The sequence below is a fragment of the Scylla paramamosain genome, chromosome 8, assembly GCF_035594125.1.
Source record: "Scylla paramamosain isolate STU-SP2022 chromosome 8, ASM3559412v1, whole genome shotgun sequence".
NCBI classification, from domain to species: domain Eukaryota; kingdom Metazoa; phylum Arthropoda; class Malacostraca; order Decapoda; family Portunidae; genus Scylla; species Scylla paramamosain.
The window spans coordinates 12013300-12037241 of record NC_087158.1 but is presented as its reverse complement, the minus strand read 5'-3'; the positions used below and the strand labels follow the sequence as shown (position 1 = coordinate 12037241).

General features: G+C 40.6%; 1 protein-coding gene across 1 annotated transcript in view; it reads right to left on the bottom strand.

Annotated features, from left to right (window-relative positions):
* Positions 1–9801: 9801 nt before the first annotated feature.
* The window catches only part of LOC135102529 (serine proteinase stubble-like), a 14487-nt gene continuing 346 nt past the window's right edge, over positions 9802–23942 (bottom strand). The window contains exons 2-11 of the mRNA XM_064007810.1: positions 23435–23822; positions 22538–22647; positions 21143–21204; positions 20393–20529; positions 17880–18335; positions 16496–16661; positions 15649–15772; positions 14595–14733; positions 12388–12515; positions 9802–10132 (exon numbers count right to left, since the gene is read on the bottom strand). Of these exons, the coding sequence (XP_063863880.1) occupies positions 9953–10132; positions 12388–12515; positions 14595–14733; positions 15649–15772; positions 16496–16661; positions 17880–18335; positions 20393–20529; positions 21143–21204; positions 22538–22647; positions 23435–23822 (1890 nt within the window). The 3' untranslated portion in view covers positions 9802–9952. The remainder of the gene's footprint in view (positions 10133–12387; positions 12516–14594; positions 14734–15648; positions 15773–16495; positions 16662–17879; positions 18336–20392; positions 20530–21142; positions 21205–22537; positions 22648–23434; positions 23823–23942) is intronic.

The window sequence follows — 23942 nt, the reverse complement described above, 5'->3', positions numbered from 1 at the left end:
GAAAAATGTGAATGGGCTTGCATGTGGTGGTGGTGAGCATGGCAATAGGGTTGTATTAGGAGGGTGTGCATTTGTCTTATGAGAAAGGGTGTGGTATTACGGGTGTGTGAGTGTAATGGGCATGCATGAGGAGGCGGTGGGTATGGGAATAGAATGGTTTTAGGAGAGTGTGTACATTGAAACGGTATGTGTGGGAGGAATGGGAGGGTATTAGGAAGGAACGCGTTGTTGGGAATGGGAGTGCATTAAAACGACGTGTGAGGATGAGAATGGGAAGTGTGGATGGGGGTGGGTGTGCACGAAGAAGGGACGTGTGACCTGTGGGTGGGAATGGGTGTGAATGAAAATGGGTGTGTATATGGAAAATGGTCTATATGTTCGTCAGTCTGTCTGTCTATCCGTCTGTATCTGTCTGTCTGCGTGTGCCTTGTTGTGATCGTTCCCACAAGCCAGACACCCGCCCTTAGTTGGCCGGAGAGAGAAGGGGGACGGAAATTGAATTACAGCACTCCACCATCGAGGTCATATAGCGCCGGGTTGGGTTACGAGGTAGCGCTCACTTCCTCTCCTGCCAAGAAACTGCCGTGAGCTGGAATCGAACCCACGCCCTTTATGAGAAGCGAGCGCCGTGCCTCAGGACATATCCCCTTCGTCTTTACTCTTCTTTATCTTAGTTTATGTTACTGTAGCTCATCGCAGACAGCCTCGTAACTGGCTGTAGGTCTATTAATGTTTTTTTTGTGTTCTTTTGTGTTTCCTTAGACAGTGAAAGCAGGATAGAACATTGTTTCTAGAGTGTTATTTCTGGATTAGGTTAATTGAGGTTGGGTTTGGTAAGGAGGATCGATGGGAAGAGTCTAAAAGTCTTTCAAGGTAAGTTAGGTTAGGTTAAGTTACAATGAGGAGAAGGAAAGTCCTTAATAGGTTTTGTTCTGATTTGGGTAAGGAAAAGCTAGGTTAAGTAATGAGGAGAGAAACTAGTGTTCCTAAGAGTATTAATTCAGAGTTATATTGTGTATAGTTAGGAAAAGTGTCAAAGTAAAGAGTTTCTGACTGGTATATAGTTCCGTGTTAGGTTAGGTAAGGTTAAGTTGGATTAGATTAGGGTACGTTAAGCTTGTTTCGCTTATTGATAAGGTTAGGTTAGGCTAGGTTACATTAGATTAGGTAAAATTACATTAAATTAATTTCCCTTAGAAGAAGGGTCAGAGAAGGGGAGCGCCCCTAAAAGCATCACCTCCAGATAGAATAAAAACCAAACACGTTCTGACTGATATTTCCATACGCAGTCCGCCGCCCCGAAACCCAAGCTGGTGGTAGCACTTCCCGCGCCCTGTGCCGGGGAGCCCCTCGTCCATACCAATAAAGGCACCGTGTGTAGCCATTCACTCTTGTTACCGCTTTTTTTTCCCCCGCGTACTTCACTGGCCGGCGCCTCGCTCATTCCAGGGACCATATTCTGAAATACTCCTACACAGTACCTCCACTGATTTCAAAAGGCTCTACTGAAAGTGACACTGGTTTTTAAGGGTGTTCTTACGGTCTAGTGACAGATTATATCGAGATTCTTACATTATTAAGTGGAGAAACACTCATGAAATCCCGGCTAAGCATCTCTGTGCTCTTCGAAAATAGTCGTGGTGAGAGAGCAAACGGTTTTTAAAGGCAGTTTTACGGTTCTAGTGACAATTGAAAGAAATGTGTACCATATCAAAAAAAGAAACTCTCACGAGAACCCGGCTAATCATATCTGTGTCAAAAATAGTCATGGTGAGAGAGCAAAGCGTTTCCGAACACGATCCTGGGTCATGCAGGGTGGCTGAGGGGAGTCGCGTGAGGGAGCGAGGGGTCAGTCCCAGGGGGCGCGGCACCGACTGTCTCGCCGTCTGGATGTCCTGGTTCTTGTAGTGGTGGGTGACTACACGAGGCCGTTGACCGTTGCTTATACTCTGACATACTCGATCCCTTGCATATCAGCTGCGTGAGGGCGAGGAGAGAGAGAGAGAGAGAGAGAGAGAGAGAGAGAGAGAGAGAGAGAGAGAGAGAGAGAGAGAGAGAGAGTTGAATATTGTAGCAGTTAAATCTCTTAGTAAGCTTATATCCTTCCAAAAATTTATGATGCTTGCACAATATAGAGTCGTCCTCGAAAACTGTGCGAATGGAAGTGAAACTGTGATTGCTTAAATTGCATATATTCCCTTTTGAAGATGATTGGGAGCACGGCGAAATACACTGAAATCACGGAAAACACTCTGGCACGTAATATCTCAAAGTGTCTGACTGCGGCTGTGGGGGTAATGACCTGCATTCTGAAACACATCTGGCTTTCATAAGGTTTAGTTTTAAAGGCCACGTAGATGATCCGTCAGTTTTTCATGGGTGTTTTTTCCAGTAAATGGTCATGATATTTCTTAAGCTCTCATGGAAATACTCTTGAAAACACCAATAACGTCCATTTCAGCCTGTTAAGATTTGTTCGACTCCCAATAAAATAATGGAAATACTCTTTGAAGCATCACTTACCTCCAATAAAGCCTGTTAAGATTTGTAGAACCAAGATATTGAAACGTTTAATGATAAGCATCATTGAATAAAGGAAGGAACATGAGCGAATAGTAACGACACAAAGAAGATAAGAAGAAAGTCCGTGTTCTTTAAGACATCGTGTGATTTTTTTCTTTTTTTCAGAAGGACAAGCCACAAAAATAATACTGTAAAATGTGGTAATGGCAAAAAAATTTTAATATTCTTTAGTTTCCATCATCAGCATGCACTCCGGCAGCAAACAACAAAAACTGACATTCTAAGGTCCGGTAATGACAACAAGCTCTAAAGCCTTTCCTTAATTTCCTTCAAAACTACCCTTTCTTGACAAGAAGAGAACAGCACCCACTCCATTTTTATTGATGACGTAATTTACGTGTTTTTCTTTCCTATTTCTTCCTAATTTTCTTTAAACTTTCCTTCCCTTACGCGAGAACAACATACCCATCGCTTTTATTTGACATATATTTTTTTTACCCATTTTTTTCTTTATATTTCTCTAAACTTTCCTTCCTTGACGAGGAGAGAACAACACACGCTCCATTTTCATTTATGAGGTACGTGTTTTCTTCCCTATTTTACCCTGATTTTCTTTAAACTTTCCTGCTTTGACGGGAGAACAACATACTCGTACACTCAGCCTTCATTCATGACGCACGTATTTTTACTTTATTTATTTATTTTTTTTTCCTCCTGTCGAAGTAGCTCGTAACTGTTGGATGTGTGGATGTTGATAGGTAGGTGTCCTTTGATTGTTCTTTGGCGGTCCTGCCGGTGTCCTTTGATCGGTGGGGCGTTCGTGCCTCCCTGAAAAGTCTGTAATTGCGATGTTCCCTTGTTTTATTTTTCTCGCTCTCGCTCTTTTTTTTTTTTTTTTTTTTATCTTAATATGAGTTCCTCTTTTATCCTGCATGCAACAGCGTTTGAGGATGGTGACGATGGTAGTGGTGGTGGTGGTGGTAGTGGTAGTGGTAGTGGTACTCTTTTGAAGCCTTTTGCTGCGTGTGTTGTTTTGGGCCATGTTGTTGTTTTCATTTGTTGTTGTTGTTGTTGTTGTTGTTGTTGCTGTTGCTGCTACATTAATAAAAAAAAAATGATGGTACGGAAGTACTGATTCTGTTGGTGATGGTCTTGTTTATTACGGCAATAGTGGCAATAGTGATTGATAGCATAGTAGTAGTAGTAGTAGTAGTAGTAGTAGTAGTACAGTAGTAGTAGTAGAAGTAGTAGTAGTAGTAGTAGTAGTAGTAGTGGTAGTAGTAGTAACAGTACAAAAAACAATAATAGCAGTGACAATAATGACTGCTTCATTACCATTAGCAGGAGAGAAAGAAGAAGAAGAAGAGTAGGTGAAAGAATAACAAAGGCAGCATAACGTTAATACCCATGAGGCGGAAACATTACAAAAACACCACTAACAATGTTTTTCTTCGCCCTCTTCCACCTCAGTGATTCATTCTCCCTAAAACTTTGTAAACACCTCCGCCTTTCACTTTCACCTATTTTAAAAATCCCACGAATAACACCACGCGCTTTGGCGGCAAGGAACAAAAACGCAAGACAAATACAACACAACCAATACCAACATTACTCTCGGTCCAGAAACAAAAACGCAACACAAATACAACACTACCAATGCTACCATTACTCTCGAACTCAAAAAAAAAAAAAAAACTTAACAGACTAACCTTTTGTATCTTTTTATTTATTTATTTATATTTTTTTTACCAGAAAGACAAGATATAATAAACATACAACGAACATAATACAAGGCTTCCTAGATCTAAAGTTACAATATGAACGAGAACTTGTTAATGTGAGCGTGAGTGGGGAGCTCAGCAGGGGTGACACAAGGGAGCGAGGAGGGAGAGAAAGAGGGGAGAGAGAGGGAGGAAGGAAGGTATCAAATGAGACACAGGCGGAGGAAAGAGAACTGCCTGGGGTGAAAGACAGCGAGAAACGGAAGATTCTGGCACTGAAGGGGATGCTGAGAGAGAGAGAGAGAGAGAGAGAGAGAGAGAGAGAGAGAGAGAGAGAGAGAGAGAGAGAGAGAGAGAGAGAGAGAGAGAGAGAGACTCAGACAGGCAGACACGCATACAAACACGAACAGACAGAAGGGGATAGACAGACTAGCACACACACACACACACACACACACACACACACACACACACACACAGGCAGACACAAGCAAAAATACACAGACAGACAAACAGACACACAGGCACATATACAGGCAGATAGACAAACAGACAGACAGCAGGTAATATTTGATCACTGTAACAGTCAAACTTGCAAGTAAATTTGTCTATTTATTTTTGCTTGGATTTTTGTGTTTTAATTTGTTTTGGTTTTAGTGGAAATAAGAAAAAATATATATATTTGAATTAATTACTACATGATACAACGTTAATATGTTTTGAAAATTTTGCAGTCTTTTGAAATGTAATTGCCAGCTGATTTTGTTTGATTACCACTACGTTTGTTCATTTGGATGTTTAAAGTTCATATATCAAAATAATTAAATAATGAACTTTTTAATTATTTGTATATATATAGTACGACGTGCAGTGTTGCTTTAAAACACGTATCACCCCGAAATATATCTACAAACGTGTCGTTCAACTGCTGAAAAAAAATGTATATATATCGACATGAAAAAGATACACATGAAATTTACAAATGTAGTAGTCTCGGTGTGTATGACATTTGTATATTCATCACGGTTCTTGTTATCTGGCATATTAATGCGTATGATTTTTGTATGAAAGTACGCGCAGCCATTAGTATGTACGTTTAGCGTATGAATGTATGTATGTATTGTACGTGTGTGTGTGTGTGTGTGTGTGTGTGTGTGTGTGTGTGTAAAGGTGCTGGTCGACACCCGTGTATACATACATATGTATTTTCATGTATGCAAATCACTTAAATCACATTTGTATCTCATTTCATGCATCATTTTACCTTCATCTCCCTCCCCTCAGCCTCACGTCTCTCTTGAAAGTGAGGCGACGCGGCCACGACAGGCGACCCGGGGCCTGAGACCTTTAAGTTGACGAGCAAGGGATAGGACAGGAGGGTGTGGAGGGGAGAGGGGGGAGGGGGTGGTGTGGCGGTCTACGGGCTGGGATTGGCTAGCGCAGGGACTGGGAAAGGGGTGGTAGGGAGGGAGGCACCGGGTAGGTATGGTAGCTGGGGAGTAGGGTAAGGGAGAGGGGGGCACGGGGGGTAGGGTACTGGAGGAAGCGTTGGAAGGGAACAGGAAGAGGGGAGGGTCTGGAAAGGGAGAGGGGGGGAAGAGGCAACAGGTTTCAGGGAGCATCTGCATAATGGCATGAATTAATTTCCCACACAGTGACCCTTCCATTCCCGTCCCTGAACGTGATGCTCGCTGCCTTGTCTTTGCTTCGCTTTGTTGTTCCTTCTCTTTCTTTTTTGCTTTTTTTTGGGGGGGGATGGGGGATGGGAGTTTTCTTGTGTCTGTGCGTATGAGTGAAATTTATGAGTGCCCGGGGATGGTTTGTAGTGTGGGTGTGTGTGTGTGTGTGTGTGTGTGTGTGTGTGTGTGTGTGTGTGTGTGTGTGTGTGTGTGTGTGTGTTGCTTTCCTCCTTTGAGAATCAGATGAACACACACACACACACACACAAACACACACACACAAACACACACACACACACACACACACACACACACACACACACACACACACACACACACACACACACGCGAAGGCCAGCAAAATTTACTAACCTTTTACTCAACACATTCCTCTCTCCTTAAAAAAAAAAAAAAAAAAAAAAGTAAAAAAAAAGTTATCGATCCTAGTGCACTTCACTCCAGCCGCCGTGAAGCGAGTGAGGCGACACCACGCGGCGAACCCTTCAATTCACTCGTCCTTCCAGAAACATGTCTATTATTATTGTATACAGAGTGATAATACCGTGACATTTCCTCTCCGTGACTTTCATTTAGAGGTTGTTTGACGCCTTTCACCTAAAGACCTCGTGTGTAATAAGTGCACGAGCTGGCCATCTTTAGAGCTTCGGGAAAAAAAAAATATATACTGGATCTGTTGGTTAAAGATGTTAAATGAGAGAAAGGTAGATAGATAGATAGATAGATATATAGATAGGCAGTAGTTAGGTTAGTAGAAAGATAAGTGGATAGATAGATAGACAGACAGATAAATATATAGATTGATAGATAGGTAAATAAATAGATAAATAGAGAGGTAGATAGACAGGTACAAGAGGCTGCTTGTGTAGTAAATGGCAAGTTTGTTTTCGACGTAAATATTGGCAGTAAACACAACAAACAGATCCCGGCATGATAAATAATGTTTGTGTCTTTAATAAGTTTGTTTGAATGGCTGTATTTTTTTTTTCTTTTCTGTGGCAAACAGGTGGCTACACCGAAATATTATAGATAATACTCGCAGAGATAATGTTAAGTTGTTTTTCGACCTAAGTGTTCTGATAAATAGATATAAAAAGACGGGAAGATACTTTTTCTTTTTTTCTTTCTTTGTACTGTTCTCTGTCTGCAATTCTCTAACTCACTCGTACGTACATTTTTGCACACCAATAGGTTAATTAGCTAAGCGTATCCCTACACAAAATATCACGCTCTAATTTAATCCATTTCTTCCCTTCATGAACAAAAAAAAAAAAAAAAAAAAACGAGAAACACCTAATGGACACACACACACACACACACACACACACACACACACACACACACACACACACACACACACACACACACACACACACGTACCTCAGCCTTAACACAGACCTATCGCAAATCAAACCCCTTCATTTACTACTACTGATCCGTGTTTATCTGTACACTCTGCCCTACTGTTTCTTTTACTAGCCGGAATTGTGTCGTCATCGAGAGACATTTTAATCCGCGGGCCTCGTTAGCATATCAAAGGGCATTAGCATAATCAAGACGGCTACAGATTGATATAATAGGATTCGTCTCCGCCTGCCGTGAAGAACGTGACAATAGGGTTATACCTTTGGAGGGGACGACCAGAGTAGCAGGAGGACCTGGGAAGCGGGAGGAGAGTGACTGAGTAAAAGAGAAGCTAAGAAGACCAAGGATAGATGGAGGGAGAAGGGAAGTGAAATTATTGGTTATTTACTTTGCTTTTCATGTGTCTTATTGGTGATTGGTTTACTTATTAGCAGTTTTTGTTTGTGATTTGTTTGTCTTTTTATATATTTGTCTTTATTTTTTTTATTGTATGTTTTGTTTAGTTGTGTGTGTCAGTGTTGTAATGTCTTTCCATTTTGTTTGTTTTCCCTTTATACATGTTTTAATGCTATTACTACTATCTCTCTCTCTCTCTCTCTCTCTCTCTCTCTCTCTCTCTCTCTCTCTCTCTCTCTCTCTCTCTCTCTCTCTCTCTCTCTCTCTCTCTCTCTCTCTCTCTCTGTCGGTTCAGTCAAGCAGATAAATTTGTTAAAAGCTTTCCGTGCTACACGTATTCCTGTGTTGCTGCTCCTTCACTTCCCTGGCGTGAGCGATGATGCAGGAGGGAAGGATGAAGAGTACCACCACCACCACCACCACCACCACCACCACTATTGCCAATGCTACTGCTTCTGCTAGTATTACTGTTACTATTATTATTACTACTACTGTTATTATTATCACTACTACTACTACTACTACTACTACTACTACTACAACTATTGGTAATGGCAGTAGTGGTGGTGGTGGTGGTGGTGATGTTATTTTTGTTGTTACTGCTGTCGTTGGTTTTCTTTTGACAGAAACGAAGAGGAGGAGTAAAAGGAGAAGATACATAAAGGAGGAAGAAGAGGAAGAGGAGGAGGAGGAACAAGAACAGGAAGAAGAGGAGGAGAAGGAGGGGAAGAAGAAGAAGAAGGGGAGGAGGAGGAGGAGGAGGAGGAGAAGGAGCAGCCAGGTTACCTGGGAGTACGTATCATACACGTCTTGGTCTCGTTCCGTGAGTTGGTCTTTGTTGCATTGTTGTGTTGTGTCTGGTTGTCTTGTTACTGCTATTGGTGGTGGTGGTGGTGGTGGTATTGTTAGTAGTGTCTCTTGGAAATTCAAACAAAGATAAGAGTTTCGTTGCTAAATTATTTTCGAAACTATTTATTTTTTTTTATTCTGTTTAAGAAATGTAGTTTTATTTTATCTCTCTGGTGATATAATAGAAAACATAACCTTTGACATTTCTCTTTTTCCTATTTTTGATCGTCTATTTGCTTTTTGTCTTTTAGTTTTAAGTCGAATGGTTCCAAAGTCCACTCATTCATGTATACAATATCAGAAAAAAAACAACAACAGTGAAACAAGAAATAAAGAAAAAAATGTATTTGTAAAAAAAATAAATAAATAATGCTCATCAAAAATTCGGGAATTCATATCTTGTTTCTAGGGAGCTTTTTTTCTTTTTTGTCGTTTTCTTTTTAATCAAATGTCGCTGGAAGTAAATCAATGAATAGATATACGAAACACTGTGTTCCGGATGAAAAATCTAAATTAAAAATATGTCAATGCTTAATTACGTAGGTTGTGTTGTGACTTTTTGTACTGAATGGTGCTGTGCAAAGGATGACACACACACACACACACACACACACACACAAGCAGCGTCACACTCTCACATTAAATTTCTGTAACTGAGTAAGAAAAAAAAAATAAAAAAAAAACATACAGAGCTACGTAATATTTCGTAACTCGCACGAGAGGAGGAAAAAATATTAAACTCGAAATTGACTTCATCTTTTTAATGTTAAAGTTAGTTCTCTAATCTTTCTGAAGATAAAGAAGTGCTGGTGGTGGACGCGAGGAGGGAAGGAGAGAGGGAAGAAATGGATAAGAAGGGAGAGAGGAAAATGGATAAGGGAGGCGAGAAAGCAAAGAAAGGAGGAGTGGGTAAAAAAGGGCTGAGGATGTGTTATGGAATAGGTGAAGGAGAGAGAGAGAGAGAGAGAGAGAGAGAGAGAGAGAGAGAGAGAGAGAGAGAGAGAGAGAAGTAAGACGGTTCTTGTGATAAATCGAAATATCAAAGCTGATGTAAAAAGAAAAAAAAGAAAAAGAAAAAAATGTAAAAAATTAAACTAAAATAGGAAAATGTGTGTAGAAATATATATATATATATATATATATATATATATATATATATATATATATATATATATATATATATATATATATATATATATATATATATATATATATATATATATATATATATATATATATATAAGAGAATTTAAACGTTTCCTGTGACTAATCGAAAGTTCAAATCTGGCGTCGTAGAAAAAAGAAAAAAAGAAAAGAAAAGAAAGGATAAAACTAGTCAGAAACCTTAATTTAGACAGTAATTGGAGTCTCATGAAGAAGAGTAGTCACCGACAGGTGAACTCAGGTGCAGGAGGTGCCGCCAGTCTTCTCGGAGATCCAGTTCACATAATTGGGCACCCTGGTGTACACTCCTGGGAACCCAAGCTTCGCGCACTCCACCCCGTAGCTCACGATGCCCACCACCACCCACCTGCCTGAGCCCTTGCAAGACCGCGCCACCAGAGGGCCGCCGCTGTCACCCTGCGAGAGTTAAGTTAGTGAGAAGACGCGAATCAGTGTTACACGTGGCTGTTGTGTGTTGTCAGAAGGAAGAAATGAAGGTGATGAGATTTTTAGTGTATTCTTTTTTGTTTCTTTATTATATTTATTTTCAAACAATTAGTTTCTATCACTGTCCTCTTCTTCATCTTATCTGTCTGGCCGTTATAATCTAATGCTGTTCTTTCTTTCATTCTTACGTTCTGGGCAAAATTTGTATATTGATTTTTTTTTTTTTTTTCAAATATATTTGATTTCAAACAAGTATTCTCCAATTATGTTTTCTCTGTATGACTGCTACAAGTATATTGCTTGATTTAGAGGCCTAGAAGAATGTGTGTGTTCATTATTGATCTACGCTTTGACTCTTCAGAGTTGAACAATTGTCATCTATATATTATTGGAAAGGAACATGAGGAGTAATTAATGTTTCTGACTAGTATGTATGTTGTTGCAATTAAAAGAATTTTGCAAATAATTATGTTCATAATTATAATTTATTCGCGCTCAAGTTATGAAAAGAAAAAAAAATTTGATTGATGAACACTTCTGACTGTTGTGTTGTTACTCTGGCAGACCTACAAGAGTAGGTGTACCATTTTGCTCATAGTTTATTTGATTCTTTGTTAGCAATCATCATGAAATCTAACAGTTTTTTGAAAAGTTTTGTGAAAATTAATATATACATTTGTTTCTCTTAAGCAGGCAAAACTAAAAATGTACGTGTCATTGCAGTGAAAAAGTCATAAAAGCAGCAATAAACGGGCAAATAAATCATGATCGGCCAGAGCTTCTTTCTTCTGATCGATAATTTCTGTTTGGTTTATGTCCCTCTTCCCCATAGATGTGTTTGGCCGCCCTCCTTCATTCAACCGGCTTATGAGTAATGGCCAGGCGTGGGATTATGTACATGGTTGGTGGCTATTGTGTAAAGAGGCGTGGCCTATCCGTCAGCATAATATGAATGGAGTGTTGTATGGGCCAAGGCGTATTTATCACCTTGACAGCTTAATATGAAGGTTCCGTGACGAGGTAAAAGGTGGACGTTACATTTGATAAACACGCTGTTACGTATTGGCAAAGAATTCAGCAAGTAGTTTCACCTTAACGGTCCATATAAATAGCAGCCTTTTTTGTAGTCTGTCTGTTTTTTGTGGCCAGCTGTGCCGTTACTAACCTCATGGGGTGTAGTCCAGACTATTCCTTTTCATCAGAGGCCAACATGGCTAAGAGTGTGAATGATGTGTGTGTGTGTGTGTGTGTGTGTGGTGCTTTGTCTGGGTCACCTCGTATGAGATTGCCGGCATGGTATATAGATAGATAGCTAGATATATCTATAAATAGCTGCCAGACTAAACCAGCGAGACGTATTCTGCGTGAGCTAGGATGTACATTATTGACCAAAAAACAACTTAAGTAATCTAGCTTGAAGTGACCGTCACCTAACCATTTTCATTTCCTGCAATCACTCATTACCTTCATACTCAAACTTTGTTTCCCTGGCTTCCTCTATGCCTTTTTCTCGTCTGTTTCCTTAATGTATCTACATTAAAACCTGTGTTGTAGTTCATTCGTCTCACAACTCAAACGCGTCTCTTACTGTAATCCTGTTAACGATACTGATAGTGTCTGACTCTCCTTAATATAATTCGTACATCAGAGGGTGTCAGGGAATATTTGGGACATATTCCACGAGTTGCCAAGGTCAGGTGATATTAGGGAATGTCAAAAGATATCAGTGGGTGTTCGAAGATGTCAGGGAGTATATAGAAGCATCAAACGATATCAGAACGTGTAGGAAAGTATCAGGAAGTGTCTCATGAGGTGTCAACGAGTGGCAGGACGTGTCAGGTCATGCTGAGTGGTGTCATAATTATGGTAGCGAAGGATCGGAGAGTGTCAGGGAGCAACGTAAAGTTTACCACGTATCAGAAAACGCCAAAAAAGCGTGAGGAGTGATCAAGTAATATTAAATGGTGTCCGTGGAAGACGAGGAATGAGTGGAGGACGTGAGGAGATGTCAAGTAACAGTATCAAGTAATATCTAATGGTGTGAGTAGAAGGCAGAGAATGAGTGGAAGATGGCCTAGTAGTGAGGTTGTCAGTGTTGAGTCATTATGGAGCTTTAAAAGATTAGATAAATTTATGGATGTGCCTGATGGGTGAAAGTAGAGAGGTGTTTCATACATGTAGGCTTCTTGCAGCTTCCCTTATTTCCTTATGTTCTTATGGCTCACCTGGCAGGAGTCCTTGTAGGGTGTGTAGGCGCAGAGGGAGACGGTCGTGTCACCGAAGGAAGAACAGAAGGTATCATTGGTCACTTCAAGGGCCACCTCTTGCAGGATTGATGGGAAGTCTGAGGTGGCTGTAAGAGCGTGAATGACGTGCGTTAGAGTGTGTGTGTGTGTGTGTGTGTGTGTGTGTGTGTGCACGCGCGTTCATCTGGCGAAGGGTCATTTGGTCATTCATTTTTGTCCTTTCTTTGAGTTCGTTTGTACTCGTTTATTTAGAAAAGCCGATTGATTAGCTGAGTGGATGAGTGGTTGTGTGGTGGTTCTATTTGCCCATGTCATTCTGTATAGTAAAGGGCAAATTGTCACTGATTTGTCCCTCCTTTGTGTTCCCTTTTGCTCCCTTGCTTAGAGAGATTGATCGACTAGGCCAGTGGTTGTGTGGCTTTCACTTGTGATCTTGTGGTTTCATTCTCCCTTATTTTCATGTATCGTAAGGGAAGATAAATCACTGTTCTTTCTTTTCTGCTTAATTGTCTGTCTGTCTGTCTGTCTGTCTAGAGAAGCCGATTGACTAGACGAGTGAATATGTGACCCTTGTAGTTTCACTCGCCAATAAATCACTGTTATTCATTCCATGTGTTCCCTCCTGCTCACTTATTTAAAGAAGCTGTCTGACTAATTGCGTGGATGTGCGCCTTTCTTTTATAATGTACAGTAATGGTGACAAGTATGAATGGGCTAATCTTGGAGCGTGTATCTTGTGTGTTCTGGGTCTTTGTACTTTTCCGTAGTGTCAAAGGTTGTTCCCATTCTAAGTATACCCCTGTTCTTTCTCTTCGTTGTATCTTGTTTTGTTCCTCTCTATCACCTTCTCTTGTTCCCATTCTCTATAGGTCCGGGCAGTGCCGTTTCTGTAGTTCATCCTCTGTCGCTCCGCAGATCTCCCCTCTGTGGGCTCTTTCCATGCTTTTATATATATATATATATATATATATATATATATATATATATATATATATATATATATATATATATATATATATATATATATATATATATATATATATTTTTTTTTTTTTTTTTTTTTTTTATTAATGGTAATGTATGTACGGTAAAGTAGCTATCATCATACTTAATTGTCTTTTTTGTTACCTAAAGACACACAGCCAAGTAGACAGGTAGTTGAACAGACAGATAAAGGTGATAGCAACATTTTCTGTATATTGATGGAAGTAACTACAATAGCGAGACAAGACTCATCATTGTAACTGGAATATTGAATTTTAACACACTTTTACAATAATTCTAACTTCCTCAACAATTAACTCCCTCAGTCCTCCCTCCCTGCACCACCCTTCCCTCCCATCCTTCTCGCTCATTCCTCCCTCACTACACCACCCTCCTGTCCTTCCTCCTCTCTGTTCCTCTCCCGTCCGGTATTGGTGAACATACCAGTGACTGATGCTACCCTCGATCTCGCCTCCCCGTCACTACACAGCATGGATAGGAAAAGGGGTCGTGAGGCCTGTGTTGTTTTTTCCCACGTTTGCCTGTGCCGTGTAGATACCCCTCCCCTCGTAGTGTTAGCAGTGCATACAGTTTGGATTTTATGGAGATAATCCTAGAATATTAATTTCGAAATGGTGCCTATTTATTTGTGGGCAAAAATACTGTGCCTTTTTAAATCCTGACCTAGTACAAAGAGAAGGGATTAGCATTTCAATAGGTGAACTGAATTAATCTAAACTTCACTAACTTTAACCTAAAGCAGTCCTCGGAGGAAAACGCTAATGTTATTTCAGTATTATCCTAAAGTTGTTTTACGGGGTTTGCTGGAGAGAGAGAGAGAGAGAGAGAGAGAGAGAGAGAGAGAGAGAGAGAGAGAGAGAGAGAGAGAGAGAGAGAGAGAGAGTGAGTGTTTCATAAATGTAGATAAACAAAAAGAAACAGAGTAAATTACATCCCTGGCGATGGCGAAGTAAGGAAAATAGAGATTCATAAACGAAAACTAAAACTGAAGCGGGAAAATATAGATACAGAAATAGAAAAAAAAATATACTGACTGAAGTAAGACGCAGCCTGTGATGAATCGAAAGTTAAAAGCTGATGTGGAGAGAGAGAGAGAGAGAGAGAGAGAGAGAGAGAGAGAGAGAGAGAGAGAGAGAGAGAGAGAGAGAGAGAGGTATGGGGTGTTATGTGGGAAGTCTTACCAAACTCTCTGGTGCCCCATCCCGTGACCACCGCATTCTCTCCAAAGGCAATGTCGTCGGCTTGAGGCAGACATATGGGCTTGATCTTGTCCGTGAAGGTGACGGGCGAGGACAGCTGGATGACCGCAATGTCGTTTGCCTGACGGAGGAAAAATAGGAGGAGAGGTGAAAATAGTGAGCTAGGGTAGATTTGCAGCTGTGTATTCCGCTCCTTGTCGGCGTGAAAATATAAATAACTATTGGATTTGGAGGGAAAGAAAAAATGTATCAATAACATTTTAGATATGAAGTGAGAAAATAAAAACTCAAAAATATTCCTGGTCTTTTTCATTCAAATGTACGAAACGAAAACATCTTTCACCCTAATTGGCCTTCATTCACTTGTTGCTGTTATCTTTAGAGAGTCATTTCCATCAACGTAACACAAAGTTCAAAATAAAATGTTTGCCTTCTACGCACACAAACACACACACACACACACACACACACACACACACACACACACACACACACACACACACACACACACACACACACCAAAAAAAAAAAAAAAAAGGCTTCCGTACTGTACTATGCATATATTTTTCCTCCCACAAAACAAGAACAATTAGACCGCGTGATGGTGACGATGGCAGTATAGTGACAGTGACGCTGGTAGTGGCGGTGATGGTGGTGGTGGTGGTGGTGATAGTAGCAGCGGTTTGTGGACATTTTGCCAAAGTCTTGTTAGTGTTTTTTTCTTTTTCATCGGAGAAATAGACACACACACACACACACACACACACACACACACACACACACACACACAGAGAGAGAGAGAAAGAGAGAGGGGGAGAAAGAGAGAGGGGAGAAAGAGAGAGGGGAGAAAGAGAGAGAGAGAGAGAGAGAGAGAGAGAGAGAGAGAGAGAGAGAGAGAGAGAGAGAGAGAGAGAAGAGAAGAGAAGAGGAGAGAGGAAACGAGAGGAGACGAGAGGAGAGGAGACGAAGACGAGACGAAGACGAGACGAGACGAGACGAGACGAGAAGAGAAGAGGAAGTTTAAGGTGGGACTCACGAAGGTAAATTGACTGAAGCTCTCGTGTCGTATGATGGCCTTGGCTGTCAGGATCACCACATCGGAGGCTGGGCTGGCGATGTTCAGCATGCCCAGGTAGATCCTCAGATTCGCCGGGTTCTCGCTGCAGCCACGTGAGGGAAGGAATGTGTACAGAATGGTGAGGAAGTAAAGTCTGATAGAAGCTATATGATTCCCCTTCCCCCACAAAAAAAAAAAAAAAAAGGAAGATAGTAGATGTTATACAGAGGGTAAGGGTAACAGATCAGTGAGAATTCGTGTGCCTCAAACATTTGCGATTGTAGAACGTATAGAAAAGAATGCAAATACAACCAGATGCTAGTGCATGGTAAGCAGTAGTTTTCTTTTGATAGTACTTTTTATGATGCGCACAAGTCGACGTGCTTACATAATGTTGCCGCTGAAGCGACCCGGGTTAATTCAGTGGCACAGTAATGGAAGATGAAACAAAAAAAAGCGTGACTCCATCCTGTGAAAACATTAACCGTTTCACTACGATATGCAACAATTCACGGCACTGGAAGCAATGTGCATAGACTTTATTATCATCCATAAAAAATAAGGGGATAAATAGAAATAAATTTTGCAATTTTCTAGCTAGTGCAATGTTTGGGGTGGCTGTAGAACAAGAAAATGTCTAAAAGTGGTCAGTAGTTACGGAAAGTTGTGCCAGAGAGCAGTGAAAGCGTTCAGTAAGTCCACTACATTGTCATTCCCTATCCCCCCCCATTCCCCGGCGAGAACACACACACACACACATACACACACACACACACACACACACACACACACACACACACACACACACACACACACACACACACACCTCCCATCGAAGCAGTGGGCGGCCGTCAGCACCCACTCTGCCTTGATGAGGGAGCCGCCGCAGAAACCGCCCACGCTGACCTGGTATGGGTACTCTCCCAGCGAGGCGTCGGTCCCGTTCACGATCCTGTTATCCTTGACGGAGATGGGAGCGATGCCACACTCGTCTGCGTGAGACATGGCATGGGAGAGGATTGCACATTGTTAGTATAAGATTTGTGATGTCTTTTTTTATTTTTCTAAGGAAAAATGCTCTCAGTCTTAATAATTACTCTTGATTACTCTTATCTTTTTTTAATGCTGGTTATCTACTTTGTTACATCCTTACATGAATCTGTTGAGCTAGCCAAGCAGGAGGGAGTGGTGGGCATAAATGCCTTGCTTTATATTCCTCAATAACTTATTCTTTAAAGAAGCTTGTGTGGTCAAAACCTGCAGCACATTTAGAAAGTCGTAATGATGTTTTTTTTTTTTTTTTACCTTCTTTCAGATTGGGACTGGAAGGTCTACTTGATGATCTGATCCTTACTTCTTTTCTTTGGCAAGTAAATTTTCTAATATTGATTTAATTAAGATTCAACTAGATACATTTTTCAGGTGTTGTATAAATTGTCAAGGATTTTTTCTTTCTTGTTTCTACAAACTTTTTTTTTTCTTAATTAATGATTTGATGTCAATAGTTAATTTTTTTCGGAAGGTTTGTTCTTGAAATACTAAAATTTTACCATTCTGTAGTTCTTTAAATATCAATTGTGTAAATTTAGATAATTTGTTATGTAATCTTTGTGATTTACATGAATAATTTAGTCACTAAAGCCCAAAAACGACGATGACGACGACAACAACAACAGCAACAACAACAACAACAACAACAACAACAACAACAACAACAACAACAATTACAACAACAACAAGAACAACAACTACAACTACTACTACTACTACTACTACTACTACTACTACTACTACTACTACTACTACTACTACTACTACTACTACTTCTTGAGAAAGATATCGTGGAAAGGAATTAGGTCAGACTGGAAACAATAAAGCATGAAAATTTTGGTGGTGGGGATCTTATACTTTACTATCTACTCGTAAGGCGAGGCACTGGATCTCTTTGCCTTATGGGCAGGGAAGGCAGAAGGATGGAGGAGACGTAAGTCAAGGAGGAGGGGGAAGAGAATATAATTAAGGAAAAGGAAGAAGGAAAGTGGTAACCTGATCCTTATTGTTCATCGCTTCATCGTCAGAGAGAGAGAGAGAGAGGAGGAGAGAGAGAGAGAGAGAGAGAGAGAGAGAGAGAGAGAGAGAGAGAGAGAGAGGAGAGAGAGAGAGAGAGAGAGAGAGAGAGAGAGAGAGAGAGAGAGAGAGAGAGTACCCACCGCAGTAAAGACGTGGACAAGCCGTGGTGGTAGGGACAGTGGCACTAGTTGTTGTTGGTGGCTTGGTTGTAACAGTATCTGGTGGAGGATTGGTAGAAGTGATAGGAGTGATAGACGGAGGTATTGTGGGTGGAGGAGTGGTTGGAGCAGGAGTGGTTGGGACAGGAGTGGTAGGTGGACAGGAGTGGTAGGTGGAGGAGTGGTAGGTGGAGGAGAGGTAGGTGGAGGAGTGGTAGGTGGAGGAGAGGTAGGTGGAGGAGAGGTAGGTGGAGGAGAGGTAGGTGGAGGGGTGGTTGGTGCAGGAGTGGTTGGTGCAGGAGTGGTTGGTGCAGGAGTTGTTGCAGGAATCGTGGTCACAACAGCTGTGGTAGGTGGTGGTGTGGTGGTCGAGGGAGGCGTCGTCGGGGCAAGCGTGGTCGTTGGAGGATCTGGGGAAGAAAACAAAGAAAAGATCTACTATGAAAGTGAGACAAAATGAGAGCGATTGTCTGAACATGGAGGAAAAGGAGAGAAATGGAGACACATGGAGACGAGGTTGGGCACGAATGATGGTTAGAAAAAGAAAGGACGAGGGAGGGCGGTGTGGAGGGCTTGCGAGATGAGACTGGGAATTCGTTGAGGAAGAAAGGGAATATGGGACAGGATTAGTGATGGGGACGACGGTGGAAAGGTTAAGAAAAAAGAAGAGAGAGAAGCAAGGGCAAGACGATATCAGGACGTAGGCAATAGGGACAGGAGAGAGAGGGAGATCGAGAGAGAGAAGAAGAAAAGAGGGGAACATTAAGACGATAATAGGAGAGGAGAAGGGAGGGGGATTACGGACAAGACCGGGCGAGAAGGGGACAGATTAGTGGGAATACAATTGCTTCTCCGCTCCAAAGGTTACATGGCGTGCCTGTCTGTCTGTTTATCTGTCTGCCTGGCCCGTGGAAGGTTGCCATCGCCGCGGGTCATAATAATTCGTCCATCCGCTAATAACCGAGTCGCTCCCTTGTTTGTGTTAAAAAATAATCCGTAAATTCGCGGTGAATATTAATACTTTTTGATGCTTCATTTTTTACCGCTGTCCTGCTTCTCCCTCCCCTTCCCTCCTCTCCCTTCCCTTTCCTCCGTCCCATCCCTTCCCTAACTGCTCTGTGGTTCGTTTTTTTTTTTTTATTCTTTTTGTTATATATTTTTTTTCTTCATGAAAAGACTATATTTTAACTATTAACATTGTAAAAAATACTTGCTGACGTCATTGTTTTGACCTAATTAACAAATTGCTGGTCATTTTACAAGAACAGGAGGGAGAATTTCATGCAAGTTTGTCCTTTACCTGTCCCCTGTCACCTGTTACCTGTCTCACCTGTTATGTCTTACCTGCTACCTGTCTCACTTATTACCTATCACCTGTTGCCTGTACTCATCTCTTGCCTGTCTCTGTTGCCTGTTCTGTCATCTACCAGCTGTATCATCTGTCTCACCTATCTCTTGTCGCTGTCACCTATTACTGTCTCACTTGCTATGTTTGTTATCTATTTCACTTGTATCAACTCATATCAGTCACTTGTTACCTGTCCTCATCTGCCAACTGTCTCCTGTTATTTATCATCCGTTACATTTCATCTCATCAGGCTCTCCTTTCTCACCTATCTTTATTATCTGTTTGCCATCACCTTCACCTGTCTTTAATTGTGACGCGTGTCATCTGTTTCACCTGGTTCACATGTCATCGTCCACCTGTCACTTGTCATCACCTGTCACCTTTCCCCTATCACCCTCCACCTGTCACTTGACCTCACCTGTCTCACCTTGACGTGACGCTAATCATGTCACGGAAATTTAAACATGTTGGTCTTTTTCACGACCCAGTAATAATGGCGAGGCGGCGAGGGTGGGGACCTGGCGGCCTAATTTTAGTCTTAGCCTCACTCAACCTTGCTAAACCCGCCAAATTGCGTCACTAACTGGGAAATTTCCCTAGCCACGACACGACAGGTGTGGCACCTCTAATTTCTACCTGGACCTCAACACCTTGGTCTCTCCATCCACCACCACCACTACCGCCACACTACCTCCACCTTTACCACCACACCACCTCCACCTCTACCACACCTCCACCACATCACTATAAAGTATGTAGATATGGGTGATAGTGTTAGGATTATGTATTTTAAATCGTCTGGTTGTTTGTTGGAGATAGAACTGAAATAGCCTTGGAATTGTGTGTGTGTGTGTGTGTGTGTGTGTGTGTGTGTGTGTGTGTGTGTGTGTCTGTGAATGGTATCTCAATTTCAATCTTGTTGTGTTTATATGAATAGCTCTCCAATTTAGTGATTAGAGTGATAATTAATAGTCTTGCAATTATATATGTACGAATGCATGTCTGTCTGCGTCATCGAACTCCCACGCATCTGACGACACAGATATATAATAGTCTTGTAATTAGGTATGTGATGTATGTATCTATGTATACGTGTTATGTATGTATGTGTGTATGCTTCTATGTATGGTTAGTGTGGATCAATCACCTCCCACGACCCTGATGACACACAGGAAGCCTCCCGAACAGTCCCTGTTGCCCAGCCTGGCCCGTTTGTAGATCACCTTGAGGGAGTTGCTTTCAAAGAGATCACCAGAGGGCGTGTCCAGGGAGCACAAAATCAACCTGGCGAGAAGGATCACAAAGGATTACATAGACCAACAAAACAATAATAACTTCTGGGGTTACATAGACCAATGAAACATTAACAATTTCTTGACTGCATAGGATTACGTAGACCAAACAGTAATAGAATTTCTAGCCCTATTATGGTTGTTTTGTATAGTATAGTATAGTAGAAGGCTTCCCGCTACCCAACACTACCTCTAGCTTGTGACAGCATGAACAGTAAATGCGATGTAAGAAAGAAAAAAAAAATCAAATTATCCAAGGAAATAGTGAACGGAAATTCCTGAACTTATAATAAAGTTATTCATCTGAAAATCATTACATTCAACTCTAAAGCAAAAACAATTTTTGAGTTCAGGTATATTAAACTACAATATAATAATTCAGTGGCAGAAGCTCAGTGTTGGTGCACTGGAGTGGTATGGTAGCCTTGTCCTGTCCGGTGCTTTCTAATTAGAACCAATAGAGGTCAATTTTGGAAATGTGTTAATTTACATTTTTTGCCATTAGTTGCTAGGTTTCAATCACCAACCAGCCTGGATAGTTATTTGACGTGTTTATTTTATTCGTTTTGTTAATTTTACTTTCACCTCCTTTTCCATCCACATACTTTTTTCCCCTGGCCTTGAGCAGGATCTTCTCAGAGTCGCAACCATTGGGGTTTAGGTTGAACTGAGGGAACGACACGAACAGCGATGTGCCCGTGGGACTCTGTAGATAGATAACACACACACACACACACACACACACACACACACACACACACACACACACACACACACATTTTTAAGTCTTCATTAAGCTTACAGGTATAATTTTTATGTACTTTATTTGTATATGATATGTATTTTTAGTTTGTTTTTTAATGGGCTTCATTAATTCAATTGTTCATTATTATTTCTCATATATATATATATATATATATATATATATATATATATATATATATATATATATATATATATATATATATATATATATATATATATATATATATATATATATATATATATATATATATATATATATATATATATATATATATATATATATATATATATATATATATATATATTTTTTTTTTTTTTTTTTTTTTTTGTGTGTGTGTGTTTTTGTTTTGTTTTATTGCATCATTACCTTTTGACTTGCAAATTTTCATTTATTACTTAAAACATAATTTCCATGTATTTTTAGTTATAATTTCAGGATTATTTTACACGTATATTTAATTACCATTTCAATATCATTCTTTCATATATTTGTTCATATTATTTCAATATTATTTTACATGTACTGTTATTTTAACAATTCCTCCTTTATTTCAAGTTATTTAAGCATCAATTTTCCTGAACAATTGCTTCAACCATATAATTCATGTAGTTTTTGCTGTGTTAGCCTACACTTGTCACCCTTGTTTTGATTTCGCTCCACACTGTAACCAATTAATCGGCAACATTCAGACAGTGCAGATGTGCCTCTCCCTCTCGGTAGTTGATAGGCAGACTCCTCACAAATAAGACATTCCCTTTGTAATGTTCTAAAATATATTTGACTTTTCACTGCCAGTCTGTGATTATTTGCCAACTTGTGCATTAATTAGTGGCAACGGTGGGATTGCCAATCAGTACATTGCCATCATGATTACTTTCTTTTTATTTCTACCTTAGGGAGAACTTGAGCTTGTTGCACTACCAGACTTGTGTATATTTGCCTATATGAAGTGTGTTCATTGCTGATAGGGATAGGAATGTTCATCAGTACATCGCTACCTTTATTATTTTTTTTTCTACCTTTGGAAGAACACACACTTGCTGCACCACCAGACTCTGCTCATTACCTATTTGTATATAAATGGTGGCAGTGGTAGGATTATCCTTCAGTACACACTAGGTTTATTTATTTATTTATTTTTTTTTTCCTACCTTAGCGTTAGCTTTGATTATTTCCCAGTACATTGCCAGCATTAATTCTTTTTATTCCTACTTTAGGGAGAACATTAGCTTACCTTAACTGTGGCCTTGCACTTCTTAATCTTGGAGCCATCGTTGGTGGAGAAGAAGACAATGCTCTCGCCGTAGCTCAGGGTCGTGGAGGTCCCGCACGGATCCATCACGACTAGTGGGGGGAGGGTTGAGCCATCATTATTACGGGCACGTGCTATTACTGTTACGTTCATAGAGTCGTCATGGTAATAGTCTGAGTTGCCATGTCGTCATCATCTTGTCGTCATCATTTTCCTTTCTCCTCCTCCTAACAAACAAACAAACACACACACACACACACACACACACACACACACACACACACACACACACACACACACACACACACACACACACACACACACACACAGAATGAATAAAAAGAAGATAAACAAATAACAATACAAAACATTGAGACAAACAGAAATAGAGAAAAACATAAACGTAAACAAAAGAGCACTAACTACATAACTAACTCTTGACTTACCTCCATTTACAAATTCACTATTAAATTCAACAGGTGACTCTTTCTCTTCGGTTTGTTTCCCTGGGGTTTTGTGTGATTCTTTCCCTGGGATTTTGTCTGATTCTTTGTCACCCTTTATCTTTCTCACTTTCTTATATATTTTTTTCTTGTCCCCTTCCGTGCGATCGGTTTTGAGTTTTCTTTGCACCTTTTTCCATTTTCTTTTCTCACCGTTTTTCCGTTTTCCTGGCTGATTTTCTGTATTCCTTGTACTCTCTTTCTTCTCCTTTGGTCCATCTGAATCTTCTGGCAGCCATCCCTTCTTCCTTATCTTCTTCCTTCTCTTTCTCTTTCCAGCGTCCGTTATCTGATCTATTTCATCCCCCTTTTTTGATCTTCTGTTTTTTTTCTTTCTTCGATTCCCGCGGCTCTCTGATTTCCCACTTTTTCTCACCTCCAGTCTTGTCCTTGTTCTGCAGTTTCATTATTCCTGCCTTCTCTTTTTCTTGTTCTGAGGCTTTCTTCGGCTTCCTCCCTGTTCTTTCCTTCTTCACTCCAGTTCTCTTCCTTTTTCTTCTTCCTCCTCGCTTTCGCTGCTTTGTCTTATCTCTCACGTCATCTCTCCTCTCGTTCTTGTCGTCATTCTCCTCCTCGTCGCGTCCTCCCTTCACGCCTCGCCTCAGTCTTTCTCCATGCGTGTCGCTAAGAGTGTGGTGTCTGTCACTTTCGGCATCTCGTCTTTGTTCTTGGTCCTCTGAGCCTTCCAGACGCCACTCTCCCTCGTTCTTTTCACTGATAAAGCTTTGGACACCTGAGTCTTTCCCAGAGTTGTTCATATCCGCCTGTAAGGAAAGAATGTATTAGCTGAGATATCCGTTCTAGAATGTGTATTAGTTTTTTTTTTTGTGTGTGTGTGTGTGTGTGTGTGTTATTTTGTTATGCTTCATTCGTGATTTATCCGT